This window comes from Pongo pygmaeus, chromosome 5 (assembly GCF_028885625.2).
Source record: "Pongo pygmaeus isolate AG05252 chromosome 5, NHGRI_mPonPyg2-v2.0_pri, whole genome shotgun sequence".
NCBI lineage: Eukaryota > Metazoa > Chordata > Mammalia > Primates > Hominidae > Pongo > Pongo pygmaeus.
The window spans coordinates 38,929,913-38,957,793 of record NC_072378.2 but is presented as its reverse complement, the minus strand read 5'-3'; the positions used below and the strand labels follow the sequence as shown (position 1 = coordinate 38,957,793).

Genomic DNA, 27,881 nt, shown 5'->3' with positions numbered 1-27,881 from the left:
ATCAAGAATGGTTAGGAAAGTTTTCAAGTACCCTTGAAATAAACTTCAAAAGAAGACTTAGACTTGTGGTAGAAATTTCATTTCCATTTTAGACTTTAGTCACAATCACTTGAAACTCTTGTGCCTGGTATGTTACCCCTAGTTTCATAAGTTTTAGTGTTGAAGAAACTTATGTTTAGAGAAAATCCAAAGGTGGCATTAGGTTCTAAATCTGAGAGCTTGATGTTCCTGTCTTTGGCCTAGTTTTCTTACTTTTTATTTTTGAGATGGAGTCTTGACTCTGTCATCCAGGCTGGAGTGCAGTGGCACGATCTCAGCTCATTACAACCTCTGCCTCCCAGGTTCAAGTGATTCTCCTGTCTCAGCCTCCCAAGTAGCTGGGATTCCAGGCTCACGCCACCATACCTGGCTAATTTTGTATTTTTAGTAGAGACGGGGTTTCACCATGTTGGTCAGGTTGGTCTCCAATTCCTGACCTCGGCCTCTCAGAGTGCTGGGATTATAGGCATGAGCCACCGTGCCCAGCCTTTGGCTTAGTTTTGACTTGTGGTGTCAGGAGTGCAGGAGATGGTTCCAGGGATCAGCAGCAACAGACTTTGCACCTTCACTTTTTATGCCTAGCAAGAAGGGAAAACACGTTTATTTTTACCAAGTAGTTATGCATCATTGATATCTGAAAAGCATGGATTTCAAGCTTTTGTTTGCTTGCTTGCTTATGAAGTACTTCCTCTCTAGATTGGAGGTGTCAGGAGGGCAGGGCCTATCTCTGTCGAGTTCACTAATTCTTCCCAATACCTTGCATGGTGCCTGGTACAGAATGAGTCCTCAGAAAAATACCTTTTGACTGAATACTGAATGAGTACTTTATATGTTACTTTAGCATATATTATCTGTAGTGTAATTTTTATCTGTAGTGTAATTTTTACAGTAACCCTATGAGGTCAGTTAGACAAAGTATTCTTTTTAGATGAGAAAGCAGATTCAGAGAGACTAACAGGCCTTACGCAAGGGGAGTGAATGATAGAGCCTGAATCTTAAGCTTGGTTTTTTTCACTGTAAGTCTAACATTTTTTTTTCCTATATCAGACTATTTGTTTCTTTCCTCTGGGTCTAAGGCAATCTTAGAGGGAACTGGGGGTTAGAAAGAGGGAGAAGGTATGGCCATTCATCAGAAACCCTTCAAGAGGGAAGGAGCAGAATATTCTGTTAAAAACAGGGCCCCTGCAGGCAGACCGCTTAGGTTCTAATCTCAGCTCTGCTGCTTCCTGGCTTTGTGACCTGGGACAAGTAAGTCTAACTTTTTTCTGCCTCCACTTCTCATCTGTGAAATGGGTGTAATAATAGTACTGTACTCAAAGGATTATTATGAGGAGCAAGTCAAAGGAATTAATATTTGCAAAGTGCTTAGGACAGTGTCTGGCATATCATGTATTATAGAAGATTTGTTAAATAGGAAGAATATGGGTGATTATCACACGCTAATAGAATTTAGAAAGTTATAAATCGGTAGCACTTAAACTTCTGATGGTAAGAAGTTAAGCATGACTAGGATGTTTTGTTTATTTTTGCTGGGTTGCTACAGTCTTTTGCTTCCATTTTAAACTTCCATTTTTCAGCTGCAATGTATTGTTCTTTTCTGATGCCACTCTCTTTACTCATCTTCATTTGAAATTAAAAAAAATTTTTCCAGAAATCTGCAATGATGAATTACTATCTTTTTGCCAATAACCTGATTATAGCTCAGACTTTCCCCTATTCAAATCACACAACCAAAATGTATGTGTACTGTGAGAATTTGGTATTTTTTTACAGTCTGTAAACTTACATAGTTCTCGTCATGTGCTTTTTAATATGTTTTCTTAATAGTAATGGCTGTGTATTTTGAAAATATATATATATGAGTAGAGCTCATAATATGCTTTACAAACATCATCTCATTTAATTCTTAAACAGAAACACCTGGGGGATAGATATGGTCTCCCCCTCCACCCCACTGAGAAATGGAAGTTGAGAGAGGGAAACTTCTTCAAAGTGATGCACCTGGCTAAATGTGGAGCCACTGTTTAATCTCTGACTCTTTAAGCTCTTAACATCTTTCTGCAGCCTCTTGTCTTTCCATGGAGAGTGTCAGTTTTAGAATGTTAGTACCTGGACGATAGGTTCCACATCTGTGAAGCATAATTTACATAGAGGACTTCAGAGTCCAAGGCACAATTGGTACTTAATAAATCTAATGTTGGTGAGGGGAGGGGATTTAATAATAACCATAATACTGATTTTAATGACAAACTGTCAATTTTCATTTTTAAAAATTCTCAAGTGCAGAAAAAAGATATCTTCTTTTAAACAATCTTGTTTTATAAGCTAGATTAATTGATTTCAGCATATTCACATATGACTAACAGCTATGCTATATTGGAACCTTTCTTTTTCTGTTGTTTTAACAGATTTCTGACCTGTTTGCTTTGCTTTTATACATTGTCCTCAGTCCAGATGGCAGGTACAGGTCATCTTACATGCTATTTTTGTTTAGTAGATTTTGTTGTTGTTGTTGTTGTTGTTGAGACGGAGATTTACTCTTGTTGCCCAGGCTAGAGTGCAATGGCGCAATCTCAGCTCATCGCATCCTCTGCCTCTCAGGTTCAAGCGATTCTCCTGCCTCAGCCTCCCGAGTAGCTGGGATTATAGGCATGTGCCACCACGCCTGGCTAATTTTGTATTTTGAGTTGAGACGGGGTTTTACTGTGTTGCCCAGGCTGATCTCGAACTCCTGACCTCAGGTGATCCGCCCACCTCGGCCTACCAAAGTGCTGGGATTACAGGCATGAGCCACTGTGCCCCACCTGTTTAGTAGATATTAAAGTTACTAATAGAATGAACTCAGCAGAGCTACTTGTTTGTCCTAGTACATGCCTTTTCTAGTTTTGTTAACTTTTGAAAAATAACATTAGTCTCAAGCACTTTGTGGTTGTGATACTAACATTACATTTAAACTCTGAACATTGTTTTTTTGTTTGTTTGTTTTTAATAGGGACAGGGTCCTCCTGTGTTGCCCAGGCTGGTCTCAAACTCCTGGGCTCAAGTGATCCACCCGCCTCGGCCTCCCAAAATGCTGGGATTACAGGCATGAGCCACTGCATGTGGCCTCTGAATGGTGTCTTAATCCTCATAGATGTTGTATATTTTCTATCCAATAAACTTGTCTATGCTGTTCTTAAATGCAGACACTAGAATAAACTGGAATGCTAGAATTGTATTTTTTTCAAAAAATACAGAATAACTTAATAAGTAATCATTAACCTTGCTTTTCCTATTTTTAACTGTAGTACCAGAAGAAAACATTGCAACTATGAAGTATGGAGCCCAAGTTGTAAAGGGGGAGCTGAAATCAGCCTTATTAGATGGTGATACGCAAAATTATGATTTGGATCATGGATTTTCAAGGCACCCAATTGATGATGACTGCCGTTCTGGCATCGAGATTAAGCTAGGTCAGCCATCCATTATCAATCACATACGGATACTCTTGTGGGACCGAGATAGCCGGTAAGTGATTAGCATGACTTAGAAACTGACATTATGTTTGAGATGACTTAACTTTGTGGTCATCTACTTTTATTTTACAGATATGATGGTTTATTTCTTTGTGATCATACTGCTGTCTCTTGAACGTTGGTTTTGGAGAAGGAGTTAAAGGATACATTTCTTTAAAAGAAATACACTTTTTTGTTTGTTTCTTCTTATAAAAATACGTGTTTATTGTAGAAACCATAGAAAATATAGAAAAGCACATAGAAGAAAATAAAAATTGCTAGTCATCTCATTACCCATTATGAATCCTCATATGTATCTAGCATTTTTTTCAATTATGCCTGGACACATACACGCACAAAACAGAAACCTACACATAGTTTTATAAAATGAAGATTAGATATACAAAAAGCTAATTTTACTTTTAAATTAATACATCGTGAACATTCTACCCTTTAAAAAATATTCCTCTAAAATGTATTTTTAATAGTTGTTTTGTATTCTACCATGAGTTAACATTATTTACTTGATTCATTAGTTTTGGATATTATAACCTTTTAAATGCATTTTACCGTATGGTGAAGAGAAATAATGTCTTTTAGTATGTAGATAAGTATTATCTTCAAAACAAAAGAAATTTGTGAAAAAGTTTAATGAACTCCAGTTTGGGAACCCATTTAGTTTCTTGGGGGCTTCAGAATTCTGCCTTTCTTCCAGCCACTGTGATGCTTTCACCCACTGTGGCTTCTAGGTTCAACCATAATGGCACAAGTACCAGAGCAGTATGAGTGACAAGAACTGAACTGTTTCTTTCACTGCTGTTTATCATAAACCTAAACCCTGCATACCCAGAAACTGTACCCCACTTATGCCTCTTTAGATCTGGGCATGAAGGGCTTAAATAGTAATGATGATGATGCCCTGCAAACCTTACAAGGTAGTGTGTTTCTTCTGTTAGCACCACTGCCACCACCCTGGCCTTTTAGGCCATTTGAGCCAAGTATGAGGGGAAGCTTTATGAAGTGGGAGTCAGCATTTCCCATGTGCATGATGTGTGAGATCCCCAGGTTATCTTTTCCTGTTTCCTTTTTATTAAGAATATATTTTCTGATATGTAGCTTATTGGATATAATTTGATGTTTTTAATTGGCAAAGTGGAGCCAATCCACATATCTCACTTCCAAGAGTCTCTGATTAATAATAACAGTATAATAATAATACGTATATGCAGTACTTTCATTACTTTTATGTGGTAGACACTGTTCTAAAAGCTTTACATATTTCACTCATTTAACTGATAGTGAAGTTATTATAAAAATAATAAAAGAAAAGTTTAGTATGTTTGAAGCAAAGTGGTTGTCATCATTTCTGTGATGTTAAATATTTATAGGCCACTTTGTGTTAGTATGTGCATTACATTCACGGGGGATTTAACTTTACCACGTAACAGTTCTTTTCTTACAGAAATTGTTACCATTCTAAGCAAAGGTGAAAAATTCAGAATCTTAAGCCAAAAAGATTCTGACGTGTTGTAAAATTATATCCTGTGTTACTGATAACCCAGAGAAGTTCGATAAAAGGTTATAACCAGTTTGAGACTGAGTGATAAAATGAATGAGAGTGAGGGGACAGCAAAGAAAATGAGGGGATGACACAAAATAAGCCGACCTTTTCTGGTCACAACTGTGGGTTGCAGGATGACATTTACGGTCACCTAAATCTTCCAAGATTGTTCCTGTTGATATTACAGTACAAGTAATAACTGCATCTCAAATTTAAATTTGGCTTATGACAGGGGAATATAGATTTGTTCAGGATGGGACCTGCATGTAATGGTTCGGAGAAGCTGTCTAGGGGAGGATGACAGGCTGTTTTCATTACTGCCAGATTATTAGCTGGCAAGTTTTAAGTTGTACGAAACATGTATTATCTCTTGACTGGTGTCATTTATTTTTTTGCAGGTAGCTTGTATGTGGGAGGGTGGGAGACTGGGAGGCAGCAGGAGATAAGCTGCCCTCGGTGGGGGAACCATTCCAAGTTGAGTTTCTTCCTTAGAGGGGTGGCCGAACACCCTGGCCAGGGAAGGTAGAGGGAGAAAGCATACTTCCTGCTTCTCCATTTTCTGTTCTTTCTCTCTCTCGTGGCATCATTTATCTTCTAATATGGTATATGTGAGACATCCTGACCATGTTTGAAAAGGAGTAAATATCTTGCATGCCTGATGTGCCAAGCACTGTGTAGGACCCTGGGGATATGAATATAAATACAGGATGGCCTTTGTTCTTAAGCAGCTTATGATTTGAGAAAGCAGACAGACAACCTGAGAGATAATTTCAGTGCATTGTAGGTGAATGCTATAATAACATTCTTTTGTTATTAGAATTTGATTATGTAGAAAATGTAATTAGTGAATTCTGTATTTTTTGTACCTTTTAACACTTTATTAAAGTATAGCTTTGTATTGTTATTTTAATGTGGTAATTTTTTTCTGCTTTTTCCTTTTGATTCACAGGTCTTACTCATACTTCATTGAAGTGTCAATGGATGAACTTGATTGGGTCAGAGTGATAGATCATTCACAATATCTGTGTCGTTCTTGGCAGAAATTATATTTTCCAGCCCGTGTCTGCAGGTTAGTTCTCAGTGGTTAATAAATGATTTTTATTTTTATATAAGGAGATTTGGACTTTGAGAAGCAGAACTGCATTTTTCATCTTGAAAAAAGAGTTTTTCAGAATGTCAACTACTAAACATATCCCAAGTAAAAAACTTAGGAAAGTATGGAAAGTTATGCATCTTAATATTTACAGTGTGTTGTGGAACTATTTATACAACATGTCTTGTATAATACATATGTAATACACACGTGAATGAATGAGAAGGGACAGGGAACATTTGAGAAGTGGAATGCTTTTTAAACTCTGTGCTGTACAGTGAATGGTAATATTCATTGTGATACATTGAAAGCAGAATTATTGTTAGGGGGTGCATTCTTCTTATGAAAGCCATAAGAAATATTTCTGGAGTCTTCCCTGGGAATGGCCAGGGCCGGAGGACATTTTTGAATCCCAGTGTGCATGTTCTGGTTATCTGTTTTTTTCTCTAGGTTAGTGGTTAACAAATGGGGTTTGACAGAACAGGTGTTTCAAGTGGGGTTGCATTTGGGGCAAATGCGGCTTAGCTAGTGGGGCTCTAGGCTCAGAGCTTCTCTTCAGCCAGAGCACCTCTGCTTTTATTTTTGTTATGTATCGCAGCCCTTGATATGGTTGTCTTTTAAAAGTATCAAAAAGGTACTGTTTTAATATTTCATATTCTCCCTTTAGGTATAATCCATCATTTAAAATTTCTGAAATTTTGTAAAGCCTATACAGATTAGTGAATTTGTTTAGGTGGTTAAAGGCCCCCGAAATTTTGTTGCTTTTTTCTGCTGTAGTTTTCTCATTGGAAATTGCCTTTAGATATTCTTTACCTTAAAATCAAAAGATTAAAGATAGAAAGTGATTAGTTTGTTCGCTCAGGAAGAAAAGGGAAGGGATATGGTGAGTGTACACCATGGAGAATGTGGAGCTGGCCCCTCACCCATGACCCATCTGATCTCCCACTGTGGCTGATTGGGAGCAGATGGGAAGGCACTACAGCACTTAGTCTCTTGGTCAGAAGTTACTCTTATACTTGTGAAACTTATGGTCTAACAGCAAAAGGCTGAATTTTTACCTCCACTAAGGAACTTCACAAAACCGTTCAGCCTCTGGTACAGTAAAGAACGTTGCCTACATTTTTTTTTATTGGTATGACCTGACACAATATTATTACCCAGGGATCCTCTTGTGTGAAAATGAAGAAAATCAATTTCATTTCCCCAAAGACAGACTAAAGTGTCTCAGGTCTAGCGGTTGCTCTTTTATCAGAGGAGTTTTGAATGGATTAAAATAAGAGGGACAAGAAATTGAGTGAAGATTCCATATCTCAGAGCTGCCTAGGGATACTTCCAGAGTGACAGAGGGACCCCCACATGGAGGAGGAGATTGAGTCTGCATTGACTCAGGTTATTACTGTTGTATCTGATTAAAACACAGGCAGCATAACAAAGCATCTGATGTGGACTGAAGGACTGTGTGTTTGCATTTAATTTGAAACAACAGGAACATGACTCCCAGAACAAATCATCGTGAATATAATAATACCAGCCATGACAGCCTGTGTGCTTTACCCACCTGAAAGCTCCTGTTGTATGTATGGAAACATGTGCCTTTGATCATGATCTCTGGCTTTTAGAAAATATACTTTACCTTTATATATTAGTGAGTATTATTATACTCTCCTTATTTTGTCTTTCCTGTCTGGCCTTGACTTTGTTGGTAGAGCTGTTATGTGTTTAGAGACTGGCTGTATTCATGATGCCAGTTTTTGTCTTGGTATAGCCAGCTCCCAATTCTGGTTGAAAAAAAATGAGCAACAGTGATGTTAGTGATAATGATAACAAGAAAAGGAAAGAATCTTGATATCCATGTTAATAAGAATTTTTTAAAAATTATAGCCACTTTATTATATTAATTACTACTTTCCTTAGTAAACTGTCTTTTTTACTAGGTTATAATTTTGATAGTATTTAAAAATGAACCTAAGAATATGTCTCTGTAGATTAACTGAGGATGTCTTGGTGTTTCTTATCTTCACAATTATTCATTGTCTACCTAAACAATGTTCTGACTGCACTTCTTCCAAGAACTTCACTGGGCAAATAAATTCTTTATTTCCTTAGCACGTAAGTGTTCAGTTTGCATTATGTTAGTTAATTTGCACGTTTGTGTGTCAGCTTTGTTCTTTAGTGTCCTTTGCGTGTTTATCTTGCCTCTGATACTAAAATTACAAGCTCTTGGAGGCAGGCAGTATGGATTCTAATCTTTTATTTTTCTTGCACAGTGCTCAGACTGTGACCTTGTATGCAGTAGGTACTCTATAAATGTTAGCACAGGTTTCATGGTGTCAAGGCAATGACTGTAATGAAGAGAGATTGATTGAACATGTACATGTATTCCTTAGGACTTTTTATCAGTGTATTCATTAATACATATATGAGTGCTGGAAAATTGTCTGTAATGGTAAATGGTTCTGAACTGTTTGCAAAGGTTACTTTGTTTTTTCTTCAGGAAACTGAATTTGGAGGTTATTCCTGAAGAACGTGAGCGTCATGTATTGATGAAAGATTACATCTAATACATTCACAAAAATGATACCTTATATATGGGAAATCTGAGATTACCCCGTCCTCTCTTTGAGTTTAGGCTAAACTGCGTATAAATCAGAACTGTGTAGTAGAAAAACAATGGGCTGTGGAGTTAGGTAGAGCTCTTCTCAAATTCTTGTTTAAAACAATGGGCTGTGGAGTTAGGTAGAGCTCTTCTCAAGTTCTTGTTTAAAACAATGGGCTGTGGAGTTAGGTAGAGCTCTTCTCAAGTTCTTGTTTAAAACAATGGGCTGTGGAGTTAGGTAGAGCTCTTCTCAAGTTCTTGTTTAAAACAATGGGCTGTGGAGTTAGGTAGAGCTCTTCTCAAATTCTTGTTTAAAACAATGGGCTGTGGAGTTAGGTGGAGCTCTTCTCAAATCTTTGTTTTCACCTCATATTTGTGTTGTGATAAGATTGTGCCTCTCTGAGCCCTAGTATCTGCATCCATAAAGAATAGGAATACCAACACCTCTTCATGGGGTTTGATGTGAGAGTTAGATGATACAGCACATTTACATGTATGGAGCACAGTTGTGGCAGAAAGGAGGGACTCAATAAATGGCAGTCATTTTTATTATTTTTCCTGATTTCAGAAACTCCTGACTGGTGGTTGACCTTCAGAGAGAGTCATCCCTGCCATCCTTGTTGGTCACGGTCGGTCTCACTGTGAGGTGGCTCTCACTCTAACCTCCAAAGACCCTAGTCTTTTTGGTACTTTTTTGTATTGCCAATCCATACATACAGTCCAAAACATGCCTTAAACAGTTTTATCTTAACAACCGGCCTATCTTTGTATATGTTTAGCAGTTTTCATATATTTTGGTTGGTAAAATATATATAACATAAGATTTGCCATTCATCTATCTTGTCAAATGTAATTCAGTCAGCATTCACCTCACCAAGATAGTCGGTGTTATCTAATGGCAGATAACATCAGGCTTCAAAGCCAGTGTGAACATTCTAACCATGATAGTGAATGCAGGGCCATGGTCCGCTTTGCCTTTCTGGACTCGTTTTAGGAATGTTTGTGAGTTAAGTGGGGATTGCTCTATGAAGCCAAAAGCTTAGACCAGTTATCCTCTTCAGCCTGTAACTGGAGATGGAGAAAAGTGACTCATCAATTTATGTTCAATTTTTCATACGCCTTGAGAACCATGTTATGTCTTATCAGCCTTTTCTTTCTCAGGAAAGGCAATTTCCGCTTTACCCATAATCTGTAACCTTCAAATTGTCTTCTTGGTTATCTGGTAAACTCTCTCCCAGTCCTTTCCACAGCTTTCTTAGATGATCGAGCCTAGTACTAAACAGAAAACACTAGTAATGAATGGTGAATATTGAGTACTCTGGGGGTGCTCTTAAAATTTTGAGCTATTCCTCAACATGGTGCTGTTAATTTGGCAGCCATATAATATTGCTGAAAAATGAGAAAACTTTAGAACATGAGTGTGAATGAATAGAAGTAGAATTCAAAGTGTGCATGTGACTGGTGGCTGGAATTGCAAGTGGGATCTTGGTCTAAAACCTGGGAGTTGAGAGAGAAGAAAGCAGGGCTAAAAGCAACGTTCTCAAGGTTATGCCCATTGAGAGAGGGAACAAGAGCGTAGGTGGGAGAGGTATTTACCTCAGGGGCTGGTCAGAGTTTAGAGGAGGATTAGGAGCATTGTTTACTGGAGACAAGGCCAGACAGGGTGTTGAGATGGGTGTAAATTGACAATTTAGAGTCTGGCATAGGAGAGATGAACTTGGTTAATACAAAACTGGGTTTCTTTCTTTATTTCCTTTTTAAATTATCAAAATGGAAATATCTCTCATTATAAAGTTATAATGTATATATTTTAAATATTGATAAAACTTGCCATCTGGAAATGTTGTACTCAATTTCTACCAATTGCATGTAAAAATGCCCCTTTCTGTGAACCTTCACCAATGCAGACACTGTCACCGTTTTGCCAATGTAATATATGATTTGTTTAAAACAAAAGTCCTATTTTACTTTGAATTTCTTTATTGGTGAGTTAAAGTATCTTTTAATACTGGCCATTTGTTAATTTCTTATTTATGAAAAGCCTGTTGTTGTCTTCTGCATATTTTTCTTCTGAGATAGTTATCTTTTTCTTTTTGTCTTGTGAGAACTTTGTATCAATACATATATATATGACATTATCCTTTTGCCTGTCATATATGAAATTTGTTGCGCATTTTTAGTGTTTTATTGGTACTTTTTGCCATATAGAATTTTACTTTTTAAAAAATGTATTCAAATCTGTCAGTCTTTTAAATGATTTCTGGCTTGGTATTATGATTAGAAGATTATTCCTCACTCTAATATTAAAGAATGTTAAACTTTTATGTATATATATATATTTTTTTTACCACTACTTGTTTTTTTTTTTTAAAGCCTTATATCTTAAGTATTTAATACAGTCAGGATATTTTGCATAGATCTTTTCAGGTAGGGATAGTCAGTTGATTAAAGTCATTTATTTAATAATCATTTCTTGCTATCCTAATGTGATCAGCCATATTTATCATGAGCTGGATTCTAGCATATACCCTACTCAGTTCCACTGATTTCTTTGATTCTTGCTGAAAGTATTTTAATTATTGTAGTTCACTTGCCTCCTTTTTCTTCTTTTCTTAGAATGAGAAATTGTGTGTGCCATATGTGTCATAGAAAAAAGAAAGGGTATCACAGAGCATCTGCTAGGCTGTCTTCTGGTTGTTGTAGTCACATTAGAGGCCATAAGTGATGATAAACATCTCACTAGAATGGTTCTACTTTCACTTACAACAGGAAATTTAGGCATGCTTCACCAGCTAAGGAAATAGATTTTATTATGTATTCATTCGTCACTCACCCATTCAACAAATAAGCGCCTACTTTATGCTATTGTTGTACTTGATATTGAGGCCACAACACTGAAGAAGATTGCCAAGGTTTCTGTGCTTTTGGAATTTGGGAGAAAGATTAAAACAAACAAATAATAAGAGCACATCACATAATTATAAGTGTTGCAAAGATGGTACTGTGATAGTAACAGAAGTCAGGGGAGAAGGATTATTTTAAATAGGATGGTTAGAAAAGGCCAGAGTAGGTGTTTTAAGCTGAGATGAGGGGGTGATATTTTCTGGTCATTGTTTTATTTGTTTTTGGTTGTGTGTGTGTGTGTGTGTGTGTGTGTGTGTGTGATTGTTTCTTTGTTTTTTAGATGGGCTTGCTCTGTCACCCAGGCTGGAGTGCAGTAGTGCAGTCTTGGCTCACTGCAACCTCTGCCTCCTGAGCTCAAATGATTCTTCTACCTCACCCTCCTGAGTAGCTGGGACTACAGGCATGTGTCACCACACCCAGCTAGTTTTTTCTATTTTTAGTAGAGATGGGGCCTTGCCATGTTGCCCAGGCTGGTCTTCAACTCCTGGACTCAAGCGATCTGACTGCTTCAGCCTCACTAAGTGCTGGGATTACAGGTGTGAGACACCATGCCTGGCCCATTGTTTTAGATATTTACACAACATCTAAATATTTTCTTTGGTGTACATTGAATGTTATTTGGGAGTAGCTGGTATACTGTGGGAGACCTCATTGGATGAATACTCTAACTTTACTGTGTTTTGGTATATGGCATTTTAATCTCATTTATTGCTACTATACATTCTAGGCCCCCCTCATTCCTGGTGTCAATAGATACAGCATAATTTTTTTTCACCTATTCTCATTAGATTGTAGTACCTACACAGTGCTATAGATCTACATAAAACAAATGAGAAAATAAGCATTGCTATTTATGGAAGCATTCTTTCCCTGCCATATTAACACTTGTATAATGTATGTCTTCTTTCATTTCTCTTTTGTTCCCTACACCTCTGCCCATAACTGGGCATTGATATATTTATTTACTTTTAAAAGTAGACACTCTTACATTATTCAGTGTTCACTAGATTGCTTTAGAATCCTAGCTAGAATAATGCTGAGCGTTCACTTTCTTCTTATGACTGAAGAGCTTCACAATTCAAGAAATGCCTTATTCAAATGTAAAAGAAACAGGAATAGTTTCATTTTTTAAAAAGTTATCTTTTTAGTTCGTACTTAGTTTGAGTTGTCCATCTACCTACAACCTTGATATTACAATTGAACTAGCAAGAGCAACCCGCATAGAGGAACATTTTCTTCTAAGAATGCAAAGCAAAGTGTAGCCACATGGTGTCACTAAATTATAACAATTTTACTCGAAGCTAAAGAGAATTTAAAAATTGCTTTTTTACACCATCATATTTAAATATAAATTGTTCTGAAAGTCTGTGATTTGTGAAATAACATGTGAAACTATTTGTACTATTTAAGTCTTTTGCTGATGTGGAGCATTAATTATGTCCAAAGTCCAGAGGTATATATCTTGGTGCTTGCTACCTAGTTCTTGAGTTGTCATCTGCAAGGCATAGGAGAAATGTGGGCTTCTGTAGTCCAGCTATTCAGTTTCATGCAAATATATATTTTTTTAACCTTCCTTTGGAATTTTGAAAGAGAGGAGTAACTCAAAGGAGATAGGAGATAGATTCTCTAAATATGTAAAAGGAATCAGAAAACAGAAGAAAAGAGGAATGAGGATAGAGAGAAATGAGGTTACAGGACCTCAGAAGTGGTAGGAAGGGAACAGTCTAACATTTATTGAGCATCTTCTGTGGGTCAGGTACATCTCATTACCTTGTGTAATCCTTATAATAGTCCTGTAGGAGAAAAACCACTACTTAATTTTATAGATGAGGAAATTGAGCCTTAGAAAAGCTAAATTTGTAACCAGGTCTGCCTGACTCCACATTACATTGCTGCTGCCAGAATCAAGGTAAAGAAATAGCTCTACCTTAGAGTAGGAGAAGGAGGCATTGAGCCCTGAAGAAGCTCTTACTACCTCTTGGAAGGAGCAGTTTCCAGCAATCCTGTAGGGGAGGGCCTGCTGTGGCCAAATTCTGCTAGTGCTGGTCACAGCCACCCAGACTACACACACATTATACTAATAATGATGATGAACAACCGGGGATGTTTTCTGTTTTAAAATGCTCCAAAGGGAGTGCAGCAATCCTTTATCTAGGTATGTTCTGTCAGTTTGTCTGTAGAGCTTCGAATTTTCCTGCCCCTTAGTTCTCTATAAGATCATTTTAGAGTATTATTATAGAGTGAACCTAATATTCTTGAATCCTAGCTTGTTTTCATTAAACTGTGTTTAGAAACAAATTCCATATATTATGAAATTTTTATTTACAAGATCTCTTCACATCTTGAGTTGCTTTATTTTTTAGTTGGGAAATTTTCTGTTTATTATTTTCACCTAGAACCCTTTTATTAGGGGGAAAACACAACAACAATAGCAAAAAAAAAACCCCAAAAACCCTGCCATGTTTTATATTCAGTAAGACCTTTGAGAAATGACTGTTTGTCCTTAAGTTATTCAATTGAATCCAAGCTTCTTTGTTTTGTTTTGTTCAGAGGATAATAACATGTTGAGCTTCTTTTGTGTGAGAAAATAGAACAGGATTGCCCTTTTCCTTTGCATTGTATTTTATAATTTTAGAGTATAAATTAGTGTCCTAATAAGCTTATTGCATGAGATGATGTTACTAACATTAATCACCTGTTGTTATTACCACAAACAGCCATTGTCTGTTTTTCATTCTGAAAGGGCAAAAACTATATTTGCCTCTGCTAACAGTTGCTTCCCAAGCACTTAGGCCCAGGATTAAGTTCAGGTAGCACCTTCTATGTTGATCATCAAACATCTTTTTTCTCATATTTTTCTTCTCAATACTACTTTATTATGGGATTTATACATTCAGACATTCACGCAAGAAACATTTATTGAACACGTGCTATATTGTAGGCACCTCATTTAGGTGCCAGACATAAAAAGATGAACAAGACACAGTGGCCGCTCTCAAGAATTTCATGATATAGTTTTTGCCTTTCCAGGCAAAATAATGTGTATTCAGGACACTTACCTAAGGTAGACTCTACATTGGACTTGGCCAAATGTAAACCCTTCTCTCAAAGCTCTCCATCATTAGGTTCTTGTGCTTCTATAGCATCATTCTTGGTTCTTACAAAGAATACCTTTTTTTGTCTCACTAATCAAAATTGTCTGTTTACCATCTACCCACCCATAATTCCTACCTATGTCCCTAAGCTCAGAGAACATACATAAATGACAGTCTTCTCTTTCTGTGTTACCTTGTATAACTGTGTAAGGTATCTAGGAGTTACTTGGTTTTAGTTAAAGCTATCACTTTTAAAACTTCTTTCTATAAGATTAAAAGATTCCCTGTGAAGAACTATAAATTACGTTGTCACAGAAAACAGTAAAAATTCCCAAGAAGTAAAGAAAGTACCCCTCCCCTCCTTTGGAGGCAGGACTTGAGTTAGTGTCTTTTGCTTAGAAAAATAATACATTTCATAGAGATTTCATTGTTGGGTGCATGCTGCATGTGAGGAAATGAATGTTAGTCTGTCAGTTTTCCTTTGTGAAATCGCCTTTAGGAGTCTGTTTTGGTGAACTGCAACTCTCCCAACACTTGTTTATCCTGAAGCAAGGAAGGAGTAGAATGCAATGCCATCCAGGACCTGGGGGCTTCTAAATATGAGCCAAGAGCCTCCAGCACAAGGAACAGAGACAAAAGTGAGCTACGGAACTGGGAATGGAACCCAGGAATTAATGAAACTGGTGAGGAAGAGTTTCCAGGACCTTCAATCCAGCTTCTAAAGTGAATAAGAAAATGCGGTCAATGAAATAAAACTTCATTGATTGCTTTTTGGATGACCAAGAAGATGGGGGGACAATTAGATCTTGTATATAGACAAACAAACTTAGATACAGATTTTTTGTGTGTGAATTACATAGTCATTTTTCTATCCTGCTTACTTTGGCAATGATGCTCTAAAAATGATATGGTTGAGTAGTTAATAATTCTCTCAGTGGAGAGTTAAATCTTGTACATTCAAATTTCACCCCATACTACTTAACAATGATTGCTCTGACCCTTTGTAGTATTTATAGCTTGAATCTCCCAATTAGCTATTAATTATATATTTTGTATGCTTTTGAAATCATTTTGCAGTTCCTGGACCTTGCTTTATATTCCTTTGGTGGCAGTGGCTCATCAGGTATCTTGTTGAATCTCTTTAGCTCTCTAAAATCCCTGAATGCAGGTGCCTGGATAATAATCTGTTTTTCTGGAAAATACCGTTTTAACACTGCTATTTTTTTTTGCCAGTGTTAGAAGGAAATAATAGGAAACAAAATTTTATATTTTTTTCCACAGGAAATATGTTTAAAGAAGACTGTGAGTACAAGTCCCATGGTTAGTAAAATCATCAGAGCTTTCTCAGTGATCATTATAAATGGTAGAAGTTCCCTAGATCAGGGTGCTGTCTGTGAATACAAGGTTAGCTCAGGGGAGAGTAGACCAGAAGTAAAACCAGATTGCTTGTTGGCTGCCAGAAAATCTGGGCAGAGTGCCAGGCCTGGTTCACCTTCTAAAAATTAATCTCCCAGTATGAAAATAGAGGGCTCAATCCCTGCAAGGAATGGTGGTAGTACGAACACTTGGACTTCCTTCAGCCCAAAGCACTTTATTGATGTGAAGAAAGGTGGGGGGAGTGGATTGTGGATTGGAGTGGACTGTTGGCATTGACCTCATTTAAGAGCTGTAATATTTTCTTTAGCGGCCTTACTTAATTATGTTTCAAATTATAAATTCATTAGTTAATAATTATTCTTCCAAATAATATAGGTCATATATACACATGAATATGTCCTTCATGATAAGAAGCTATAGGTTTAATTTCTAATAGTCATAGAAATTCTGTGCACATTATGAAGCTATTAGAATGTAACAGCTGTTTTAGTTCAACTCATTTTGCAAAAGAAATGTGATGCAGACTAAAATGATCAGTAATTATTTTGAAAGCTAAACCTTCAGTTATAGAAAGAACTAATTTACACATTAGTTACTGATAAAACTACAGTATGCTGTGAGTTTCAAAGTTAGTGTTATCGCCTGCCTAAGACTATGAAAGAGAAATCTGTGCCAAAAGACGTTTTTCCTTCTTTTAAATCCTGTTTTGCATTGCCCATTGTAATTTTGGAGTTGCAAATCAACAGTAATGAAAAACTGCTTGATATTTTTCTAAGGAAAAAAATTAGAAGGACTGTTAGAGAGAGTAGGATTTAGAAGGACTTTATTTTATGTCTGTTGATCAGTGACTACCATCTGCCTTCCATTTAATGTTGTAGAAGCATGCATGCGTTTCTCAGTTCTGAACAGATGATGTGCATGGTTTGTTGAGATATATGTGTATTCTGGATGTGTGTATGTATGTATACCTACAGTGCTTAAAATCACACTTGAAGTGTAAAACAGATAATGAGTCTCCATTTTGGGCTTATTTGCATATTCAGCTCTTACACACAAAACAAAAGACTACAATGACACTGATTTTCTTTTCTACTTGAGAATCAGCACTAACCAGCTGTCAACGAATATTTTGATTAAACACTTTGTTGGGGAACTTTGGGGCACATTCTTTGTATAAACATATTGTTTTCTTTGATTTCAAGGGACTTATTTTCAGTATGATTCATGGCTGCATCACACCGGTAAGCTGTCTTGCACAAAAGTATATTTTTCTCTGTAACTTCCTTTTTACCATTGATTTCTCTAGGACAAAAGTATGGTTAAGAAAAAATATTTCAACTCAGGATATTTGCCCAAAATAAAGGTGGAGAATATACCTGCTTTAAGTAGACTGAAGATTTTAAAGTATAGATTCATATACTTCTTTAAGATTTTTCAAGAAGACTTAGCAGTTCCTCTAATACATTTAAAATATGATTTGACTACAGAAATTTTGTTAATATTTTGACATATCTTTTAGCCTTCTATGTATAATCATACACAAACATGTTATTTACAAAAATGGTATTATGTAGTACATGCTGTTTTGAAACCTTACGCGTATATCTTTATATTTATTGTCGTTGTTATTCTATATCAATAAAATCTACTTTCCCCTTAAAATTTCTAAAAATTTTTTTTTTAGTCAAGTGCAGTAGTGAGAAGTGGACAAAGAGTAGAATAAGGATTTCGATCTGTAACTGACTGTGAACAATCAATTGAGATAACTCACTACCTTCAGACCAACCTACTTTATCCTTTTAAACAATAGCACAGTGTTCTAAATGTATCGTTGCTTGTTGCTTACCCGACCAGTCCCCCATTAAGGGACCTTTAGGATGTTTCCAGTTTTGCAACTACAGAACAATGTAGTCTTTGCCCATTTGTCTGATTATCTCTAAACAAGCAAGGTCAAAGTATTATAATCATCTTAAAGTGTGAAACATTTTACTAAATGCTATCCACAAATATTGTACCAGTTTATTCCTCTCCATGAATGATAGTTTCCGTTTTCCCACTTCGTTATCAACAATGGGCATTATCATTATTTTGAATCTTTGTTTGAACTGACAAGCAAATCATGGTCTCATTTGTTTTATGCAGATTTTTCATTATTTGTAAAAATTAAACAACTGTGCACTTGTTGTTGATAGATAGCACAATTTCACAGAAAAGATGAAAGTCGAGTTAGCCTCAAAGGATAGAGTTTTGATCAGATGGTTTTATAGGGCTTTTCCCATGAGGTCATCTCATGGGAACAGTGGTTCTCAACTGGGGGTGAATTTGCTCCCTTAAGGGATATTTGGCAATGTCTGGAGACTGTTTTGAGGGGGTGCATACTACTGGTATCTAATGAGTAGAAACCAGAGATGCTGTTAAACATCTTACAATGCGCAGGACATCTCCCTACAACAAAGAATTACCCAGCCGCAAATGTCAATAGCGTCAAGGTTGAGAAACCCTGTTTAGGAAAAGGTTGCAGTAATGTGATTAGTGAAGGGGGCTTGAATTAGAATATCTTTCGTTAAAAGGGTGAAAGGAAATAGCTATGGAAGACAGTTCAGAAGAAAAACCAGTCAAACTTTATGATTGATTGAATATGGAGAAAAAAAACAAGAAGAATTTTGAAGTTTAGAACCTATGCGGCTAGGAAATGGGATGACATAGGTAGACAGAAGTTGTGAAGGAATCAGTTTGAGCTAGTTGCAGAATTATTATTTAAGAAAAAAACCGGTGACATTTGCTATTTTATCTGCTTTGTTTTTATATAGTGAGATCTTTTTTTTTTTTTTTTTTGAGACAGAGTCTTGCTCTGTCGCCCAGGCTGGAGTGCAGCGGCGCAATCTCGGCTCACTGCAAGCTCCGCCTCCCGGGTTCATGCGATTCTCTTGCCTCAGTCTCCCAAGTAGCTGGGATTACAGGTGCCCACCACCACGCCCGACTAATTTTGTTTTTGTATTTTTAGTAGGACGGGGTTTCACCGTGTTAGCCAGGATGGTCTCAATCTCCAGACCTAATGACCCGCCCACCTTGGCCTCCCAAAGTGCAGGGATTACAGGCGTGAGCCACCATGCTCGACCATATAGTGAGATTCTTATGTTATGCTTGGTGCCAGGATTGAGCTGGATTTTAGATTAAAAAATCTCTAACTAGTACCAAACATGTGGTCTCAGTTCCTCTTTCTGAAATGTTCTTCTCTCCTCCCCACTCCTGAAATCCCATCTATTCATTTAGCAAGCTGAAATGCCACTTCTTCCAGAGAATTTTTGATCTCCTCAATGAAATAAAAGTATTTTTTCCTCATTTATTCAACAAATACATACTGAGTGCCTGCTACATGGCAGGAACTGTACTGGGACTAGAATTACAGTGGGGAGTTTTGAACACACATCCCCCACCCTTAAAGCTTACAGCTTAGTAGGAGAGTCAGATATTAAACACAATAATTACAAGTAAAGAAAGAAAGCTGTGATAAATGTGGAGAGAGAAAAGCACAAGTGGACAGTAAAGGTATAACACGAATACAGTTTAAACTGGGGAGTCAGGGGAGGTCCTTCAGGGAAGAGATCTTTGAGACCTAAGTGATGATTAAGAGTTAGATAGGCAAGGCTGGGTGTGGTGGCTCACGCCTGTAATCCCAGCACTTTGGGAGGCTGAAGCGGGTGGATCATGAGGTCAAGAGATTGATACCATCCTGGCTAACATGGTGAAACCCTGTCTCTACTAAAAATACAAAAAAATTAGCTGGGCGTGGTGGCGGGCACCTGTAGTCCCAGCTACTCTGGAGGCTGAGGCAGGAGAATGGCGTGGAACCGGGAGGCGGAGCTTGCAGTGAGCCGAGATCATGTCACTGCCCTCCAGCCTGGGCAACAGAGCAGGACTCCGTCTCAAAAAAAAAAAAAAAAAAATGTTAGGCAGACAAAAGGGGAAAGCATTTGGAGCAGAGACAGGTAGGGAAATCTTGTGGGAGGAAAGAACTTGGCTTGCTTAAGGAAATGAAAAGATGTCAGTGTGCTGGGAGTGGCAGCGAGGTAGAGGGGGAAAGGTGGGTAATGACTAGGTCGTACAGGTCTGCATGTGTGTGTGGGGCACGTTAAAGAGCTGTGGTAGTCTATCAAAAATGCAGCCCCTGGGAAGGTATTGAGGGATGTGACATGATCTGACTTTAGTTTTTTAAAGACTTTGCCTGCTTGTGGGGAATGGATTGAGGTGGGCGGAAGTGGAAGGAGGGAAACCAGTTGGGAGACCTCTGTTGTAGCATAGGAGAGGAGTGGTGGTCTCATGTAAGGATCGTGGCAGTGCAGTCAGAGAGAAACGAGTGGATTTGAGATGTGTTCTTCAGCTTATGCGACTTCCAGGGAGCATTGTTAGATACAGGCTTGAAGATGGAAAAGGAGATCTGGGCTAGAAATAGAAACTTAAGGGTTGTTGTCTTAGAGGATGATATTTGAAGCCATAGGAGCCAATTAGATCCAAAAGAAATAGAATGTAGTAAAATGTAGAGGAAAAAGAAAAGAGGACCTAGGACTGAGTCTGAAGTGCTCCAAAATTTGCTCAAGTAGAAGAGAAGTTGTAAAATGAAATGGGGAAGGAATAGCCAGCAAGAAAAGGACAGTCAAGAATGTGTGGCTTCAAGAAAGAGGGACAAGTCATCAATGGCAGATCAAGTAGATGTGGAATGGGAAGTGTCCATTCAGCCCTGGCAACACTCAGTGCATGGTTCACCTTGGCAGGAGCAGTTTTACTGATACAGTAGTGGTGGAAGTCAGATTAGAGTGGGTTAAAGAAGGAAATGTATACTTTATAATAAAATTAAACATGCATACACCCATTGAGCCAGCAATCCCCTTGTTGGCAAAATTCATTCCAAGAAAATAGGTATGTAAGCATGCTTATTGTAGCATTGCTTATAGCTTCAAAAAACTGAAAACTACCAAAATGCCCATCAATAAGGAATTAATTATATCTGTATGAATCGACCTAGAGGGATTTTAATAAAAATTGTTAGATGAAAAACACATATTAGAGATACTTCTTTTGTCAATAAACAACCTTACATATGTATATAAGTGTTTATTTGGATTTATATGAGAATAGAGAATGGTGTGGAAGGATACACACCAAACTTTAATATTGATTAAGCAAGTAGTAGTAGATTTTTATTTATCTTTTGTTATACTTGCTATACGATCATTTTTAAAAATGAATAGGGAGTTGAAGTTACTTTTTAAAAGTTCTGGGAGATGAGGAAATGAAGAAAAAAGAATAGATCACTTTTTTTGAGAAACTTGGCCATGAAGGTAAATAAAGGTACCTGGTGGACACTAGAAATGCATGTGCTTTTTAAAGATGAAAGGTGCTAAACCATGTTTAAATACTGATTAAACGGATCCAGGAGAAAGAAACTGAAGAGGGAAGGAGAAAGACAGTCAATGGAATAAGGCACACCTCCATTTTGTGTAACAGAAAGAATGTTATATTTTCGTATTGTGATGACTTCTATTTTCCTGTGCTATCTTCAAGACTGCAAAGCATATGTTTTTAAATGTACCCTACAGAATCTGGGTCTGAAGGAGTCCACATCATAATTTGATCTTTGCAGATTTTGGCTTCTTAAGAAAAATACAAATTGTTAATATCTTGTTTTGAAAATGGCATTATCTGCAGGGTATTGGTAATAAGGATAGATGCTTTATAGTACTAGTTGCGCTTGCATGCTCTCTCTTTCTCTCTCTCTAATTTCAACTTTTATTTTACATTCGGGGGGCACATATGCAGGTTTGTTACATGAGTATATTGTGTTTCACTGAGGTTTAGGTTACAAATGGTCCTGTCACCCAGGTAGTGAGCATAGTACCCAATAAGTAGTTTTTCAGCCCTTGCCCCCTCCCCCACCAGTAGTCCCCAGTGTCTACTGTTCTCATCTTTATTTACATATGTACCTACTGTTTAGCTCCCACTCATGAGTAAGAGAGTAGTTTTCTGTTCCTGTGTTAATTCACTTAGGATGATGGCCTCTAGTTGCATTCATGTTGCTGCAAGGGACATGATTTCATTCTTTTTTATGGCTGTGCATTATTCCATGATGTATATGTACCATATTTTCTTTATCCAGTCCACTTTTGATAGACACCTAGATTGAGTCTATATCTTTGCTATTGTGAATAGTGCTGCAATGAACATATGAGTTCATGTATCTTTTTTGTAGAACAATTTATTTTCCTTTGGGTATATAACAAATAAAGGGATTCCTGGATTGAATGGTAGTTCTAAGTTCTTTGAGAAATCTCCAAACTGCTTTCCACAGTGGCTGAACTAATTTACATTCCCATCAACAGTATATAATCCTTCCTTGTTTTTCTGCAGCCTCTCCAGCATCTGTTATTTTTTAATAATAGCCATTCTGTATTAAAAAGTAAAAAAATAAAAAATAACAGATGCTGGTGAGATTGTGGAGAAAAGGGAACACTTATACACTGCTAGTGGGAGTGTAAATTAGTTCAACCACTGTGGAAAGCAGTGTGGCTATTTCTTTAAAGAACTAAAAACAGAATTACCATTTGACCCAGCAATCCCATTACTGAGTATATACCGAATGGATTATAAATTGTTTTACCACAAAGACATATGCATGCATATGTTCATTGCAGCATTATTTATAAAGCAAAGACATGGAATCAACCTAAATGCCCATCAATGGTAGACTGGATAAAGAAAATGTGGTACATATACACCATGGAATACTGTGCAGCCATAAAAATAGAGCGAGATCATGTCCTTTGCAGGAGCATGGATGGAGCCTGAGGCCATTATCTTTAACAAACTAATCCAGTAGCAGAAAACCAAACACTGTATGTTCTCACTTGTAAGTGGGAGCTAAATAATGAGAACACATGGACACAAAGAGGGGAACAGTAGACACTGGGGTCTACTTGAGGCGGGAGGGTGGAAGGAGGGAGAGGATCAGAAAAGTAGCTATTGGGTAATATAATGGGTACCTGGGTGATGAAATAATCTGTGCATCAAACCCCTGTAACACGAATTTACCTATATAAACAAACCTGCACATGTATCCCTGAACCTAAATTAAAAGTTAAAAAAAAAAAATTTCAAAAAAGGGAAAGCAAAATATTGTGTAGTTTTTTTAATGTTTATATAAAGGATTATATTTAGCAGTAATGTTATGTTTTTATTAATTTGCAAATATTTTGTGTACAAAAAGATTTTGATTTTGCGTATATACAAATAAAACATTTTATTGATTTCTGACAAGTCAAAAATAATAGTAATAGCTATTATGATTAATGTGAGATGGTATCACATTGTGGTTTTGATTTGCATTTCTCTGATGATTAGTGATGTTGAACATTTTTTCATATGTTGTTTGGCTACTTGTAGGTTTTTTGAGAAGTGTCCGTTCGTGTCCTTTGCCCACTTTTTAATGGAGCTATTTGTTTTTTGCTTGTTGAATTAAGTTCTGTATAAATTCTGGATATTAGACCTTTGTCAGATGCATAGTTTGCAAATATTTTTTCCCATTCTGTGGGTTGTTTATTCTGTTGATAGTTTCTTTTGCTGTGCAAAACTTCTTTAGTTTGATTAGGTCCTATATGTCAGTTTTTGTTGCTGTTGCTTTTGAGGACTTAGTCATAAATTCTTTATCAAGGCTGATGTATGGATAGATGGTATTTCCTAGGTTTTCTTTTATGATTTTTATAGTTTGAGGTCTTACATTTAAGTCATTAATCCATCTTGAGTTAATTTTTGTGTATAATGAAGGGGAGAGGTCCAGTTTCATTTTTGTGCATATGACCAGCCAGTTATCCCAGCACTGTTTATTGAATAGGGAATTCTTTCCCCCTCGCTTGTTTTTGTCAACTTTGTTGAAGATCAGATGGTTGTTGGCGTGTGGCTTTATTTCTGGGTTCTCAATTTTGTTCCATTGAGCTACATGTCTGTTTTTGTACTAGTACCATGCTGTTTTGGTTACTGTAACCTTGTAGTGTCATTTGAAGTAGGTAATGTGATGCCTCCAGCTTTGTTCTTTTTGCTTAGGATTTTCTTTAGCCATTCAGGCTCTTTTTTGGTTCCATATGAATTTTAGAACAGTTTTTTCTAATTCTGTGAAAAATGATGTTGATACTTTGATAGGAATAGCATTGAGTCTGTAGATTGCATTGGGCGGGCAGTATGGCTATTTTCACGATAGTAATTCTTCCAGTCCGTGAGCATGGAATGTTTTTCCATTCATTTGTGTCATCTCTAATTTCTTTCAGCAGTGTTTTGTAGTTGTCCTTGTAGAGATCTTTCACCTCCTTATTTAGACATATTCCTAGTGTGTTTTTTTTTTTTTCCCCCTGTATGTGTGTGACTATTGTGAATGGGATTGCATTCTTGATTTGGCTCTCAACTTGAATGTTATTAGAGTATGGAAATGCCACTGATTTTTGTACATTGATTTTGTATTCTAAAACTATTATGAAAACCTGTGTGCACACAAACTAGAAAATTGAGAAGAAATGGAACAATTCTTGGAAACAGACAACTTCCTAAGATTGAATCAGGTAGAAATTGAAACCCCTAACAAACCAATATCAAGTTTTGAAACTGAATCAGTCATAGTAAACTTAGCAACCAAAACAAACAAAAAAGACCCAAAAAACAAAAAATCCTGGAACTGATGGATTCACAGCCAAATTCTACCAGCCATCCAGAAAAGAGCTGGTGGTACCCATTCTACCCATTCTACTGAAATGATTCCCAGACGATGGAAGAGGAGAGACTCCTCCCTACCTCATTCTGTGAAGCTAGTATCACCCTGATATCCTGGCAAAGATATGGGAAAAAAGAAGACTACAGGCCAATACCCTTGGTGAACATAGATGTAAAAATCTTCAACAAAATACTAGCAAACCAAATCCAGCAGCACATCAAAAAGTTAATTCCCCATGATCAAGTAGGCTTTATTCCTGGGATGCAAGGTTGGTTCAACATACGCGCATCAATAAATGTGATTTACCACGTGAACAGAATTTAAAACATATGATCATCTTAATAGATGCACAGAAAGCTTTTGGTAAAATCCAACATCTCTTCATGATAAAAACCCTCAAACTAGGCATCAAAAGAACATACCTCAAAATCATAAGAGCCGTCTATGACAGACTCATAGCCAGCATCATACTGAATGGGCAAAAGCTAGAAGGAAGCATTCTCCTTGAAAACATTAAAAGAAAGGATGTCCACTCTCACTACGCCTATTCAACATAGTATTGAAAGTCCTAGCCAGAGTAGTCAGGCAGGAGAAGGAAATAAAAGGCATCCAAATAGGAAGAGTGGAAGTCAAATTATCTCTTTTCATTGACAGTATGATTCTATACTTGGAAAACCCTAAAGGCTCCACCAAAAGGCTCCTAGACCTGATAGATTTTTTTTTTTTTTTTTTTTTTTTTTTTTAGAAAGTCAGGGTCTCACTGCGTCATTCAGGCTGGAATGCAGTGGCAAAATCATTCCCCACTTTACCATGGAACTCTTGGTCTCAAGTTCCCCTCTAACCTCTGGAGTAGCTAGGACTGCAGGCACATACCACCAAACGTGGCTGGTTTTATTTTTTATTTTTTCTAGAGGTAGGGTCTTACTGTGTTGCTCAGGCTGGTCTCAAACTCCTGGGCTAAAGTGATTGTCCTGCCTTGACCTCCCAGAGTGCTGGGATTACAGGCATGAACCACCAAGAGTTCGTTAAACAACTCTTGGAGGCAGGCTTTATTTATTATCTTCATTTCACACAGCCTCAGAAAGGTTAAGTAATTTCTCTAAGATCTCAAAATCAGAAAAGTGGATTCTAACTTGGCTATGTCCAACTTCACAGTTGGTTGTGTTATACATTGTCACTGAGAAAGAACCTACTCTCATATCTAAATAACTTTTTCACCCTTATTTGTAAGGCTTAGAAGATATGTGCCTGGTCTGGGACCTCTGTTTTTTTGGGAAGCTTTGTTTATAATATTGGCATTATTAAGGGATTCTGACATAATGAGTCATCATAATGATATCCTCATACCTTGTTTTTATAAACAGGTAGAAGGCTTACATTGTTGTCATAATGCCTGGAAGAAGGAGGAAAATTATTTATTAGTGAAGATGTGGTTTATAACATAGGTAAGGCCCACAGTTTTCCAGACACTGAATATTTCATTTGGTCTTACCCAGGAAATAAGTATTATTGTCCGACTATTGTATTTCACAAATGAGGAAACTGAGGCTTAGAGAGCATATTGAACTTACAATCACACAGCTAGAACATAACCACTGGGACTGAAGCTGAGGTCTGTCTGACTCTAAAGGTCTTTTTATTATTTATTTATTTATTTATTTTGAGACTGAGTCTTGCTCTTGTAGCCCAGGCTGGAGTGCAGTGGCACGATCTTGGCTCACTGCAGCCTCTGCCTCCGGGGTCAAGTGATTCTCCTGCCTCAGCCTCCTGAGTAGCTGGGATTGCAGGCACCTGCCACCACTGCTGGCTAATTGTATTTTTAGTAGAGATGGGGTTTTGCCATGTTGGCCAGACTGTTCTCAAACTCCCGACCTCGTGATCTGCCCACCTTGGCCTCCCAAAGTGCTGGGATTACAGATATGAGCCACCGCGCCCGGCCCTTTTTTTTTTTTTTTTTTTTTTTTTTTTTGGTGAGGCAGAGTCTTGCTCTGTTCCCCAAGCTGGAGTGCAATGGCCCGATCTCAGCTCACTGCAACCACCGCCTCCCGGGTTCTAGCGATTCTCCTGCCTCAGCCTCCTAAGTAGCTGGAATTACAGGTGCCTGCCACTACATCTGGCTAATTTTTGTATTTTTAGTAGAGACGGGTTTTCACCATGTTGGTCAGGCTGATCTCGAACTCCCAACCTCAGGTGATCCACCCGCCTCGGCCTCCTAAAGTGCTGGGATTACAGGCATGATCCACCGTCCCCGGCCGAAGGTCTTTTTAAATACACAGTGCTGTCTTTTCCATCTCTGTTTATCATGTTGTGGTATTATCTTTTTTGTGTGTGTGAGGCTTCAAAGATTAAAAAAAAATGTTTTATTTTGGACTTTGGATTCTGAAGTAATAACTTTTACTCCTGGGTGATCAAATCTCTCTCTCTCTCACACACACACACACACACACACACACACACACACGTTATAGGACAAGGATAATATCCATATGCTTGCTATATATCTCTTAATCTTCTAAAAGCATTTGCCATTTGAATTTCCAGACCCCTTAGTAGGTCTGGAATCTGGCAGTTGTCAGATATACATTTGAATGCTTAAATTAATAACTCAAGATTTTAATTTTGCTGTTATAATTAGTGAATGGTGCCAGATTGAAATCATTTTCATGATCAAATAGTGGGATGCATACTAGTTATCATTTTATTTAGTCTATTTATGCTATGATGATAGGCCATGCAGACAGGAAACGTTAAAATGTAAAATGTTAGGATGTACCTCTGGGATGTGCTTCTAATTCCCTGAGAAACCTTTCTAGTTCCCAAAACAGAGGCATTTCCATGATGACTGTGGCCTTTCGTATGTGATGCCCTTGTTAGCTGAATATTCATTACCTCAAGCCTTGCAGTTTTGAAGGTTGCATAGGGAAACAGAAGTAATCATAGTATAAAAATGTTCACTAATGAACTGTCCGC

At 37.4% G+C, this 27,881-nt stretch overlaps 1 protein-coding gene across 7 annotated transcripts in view; it reads left to right on the top strand.

Moving 5' to 3' along the window:
• The window catches only part of BTBD9 (BTB domain containing 9), a 470,458-nt gene that overhangs the window by 55,903 nt on the left and 386,674 nt on the right, over positions 1–27,881 (top strand). For all 7 annotated transcript variants that reach the window (XR_010126703.1, XM_054492585.2, XM_054492582.2 and 4 more), the window contains 2 exons: positions 3,327–3,546; positions 6,044–6,163. Coding sequence is in view for 6 of the 7 variants with exons in the window: in XM_054492585.2 (XP_054348560.1) it covers positions 3,327–3,546; positions 6,044–6,163 (340 nt within the window). In the remaining variant the exon portion in view is untranslated. The remainder of the gene's footprint in view (positions 1–3,326; positions 3,547–6,043; positions 6,164–27,881) is intronic.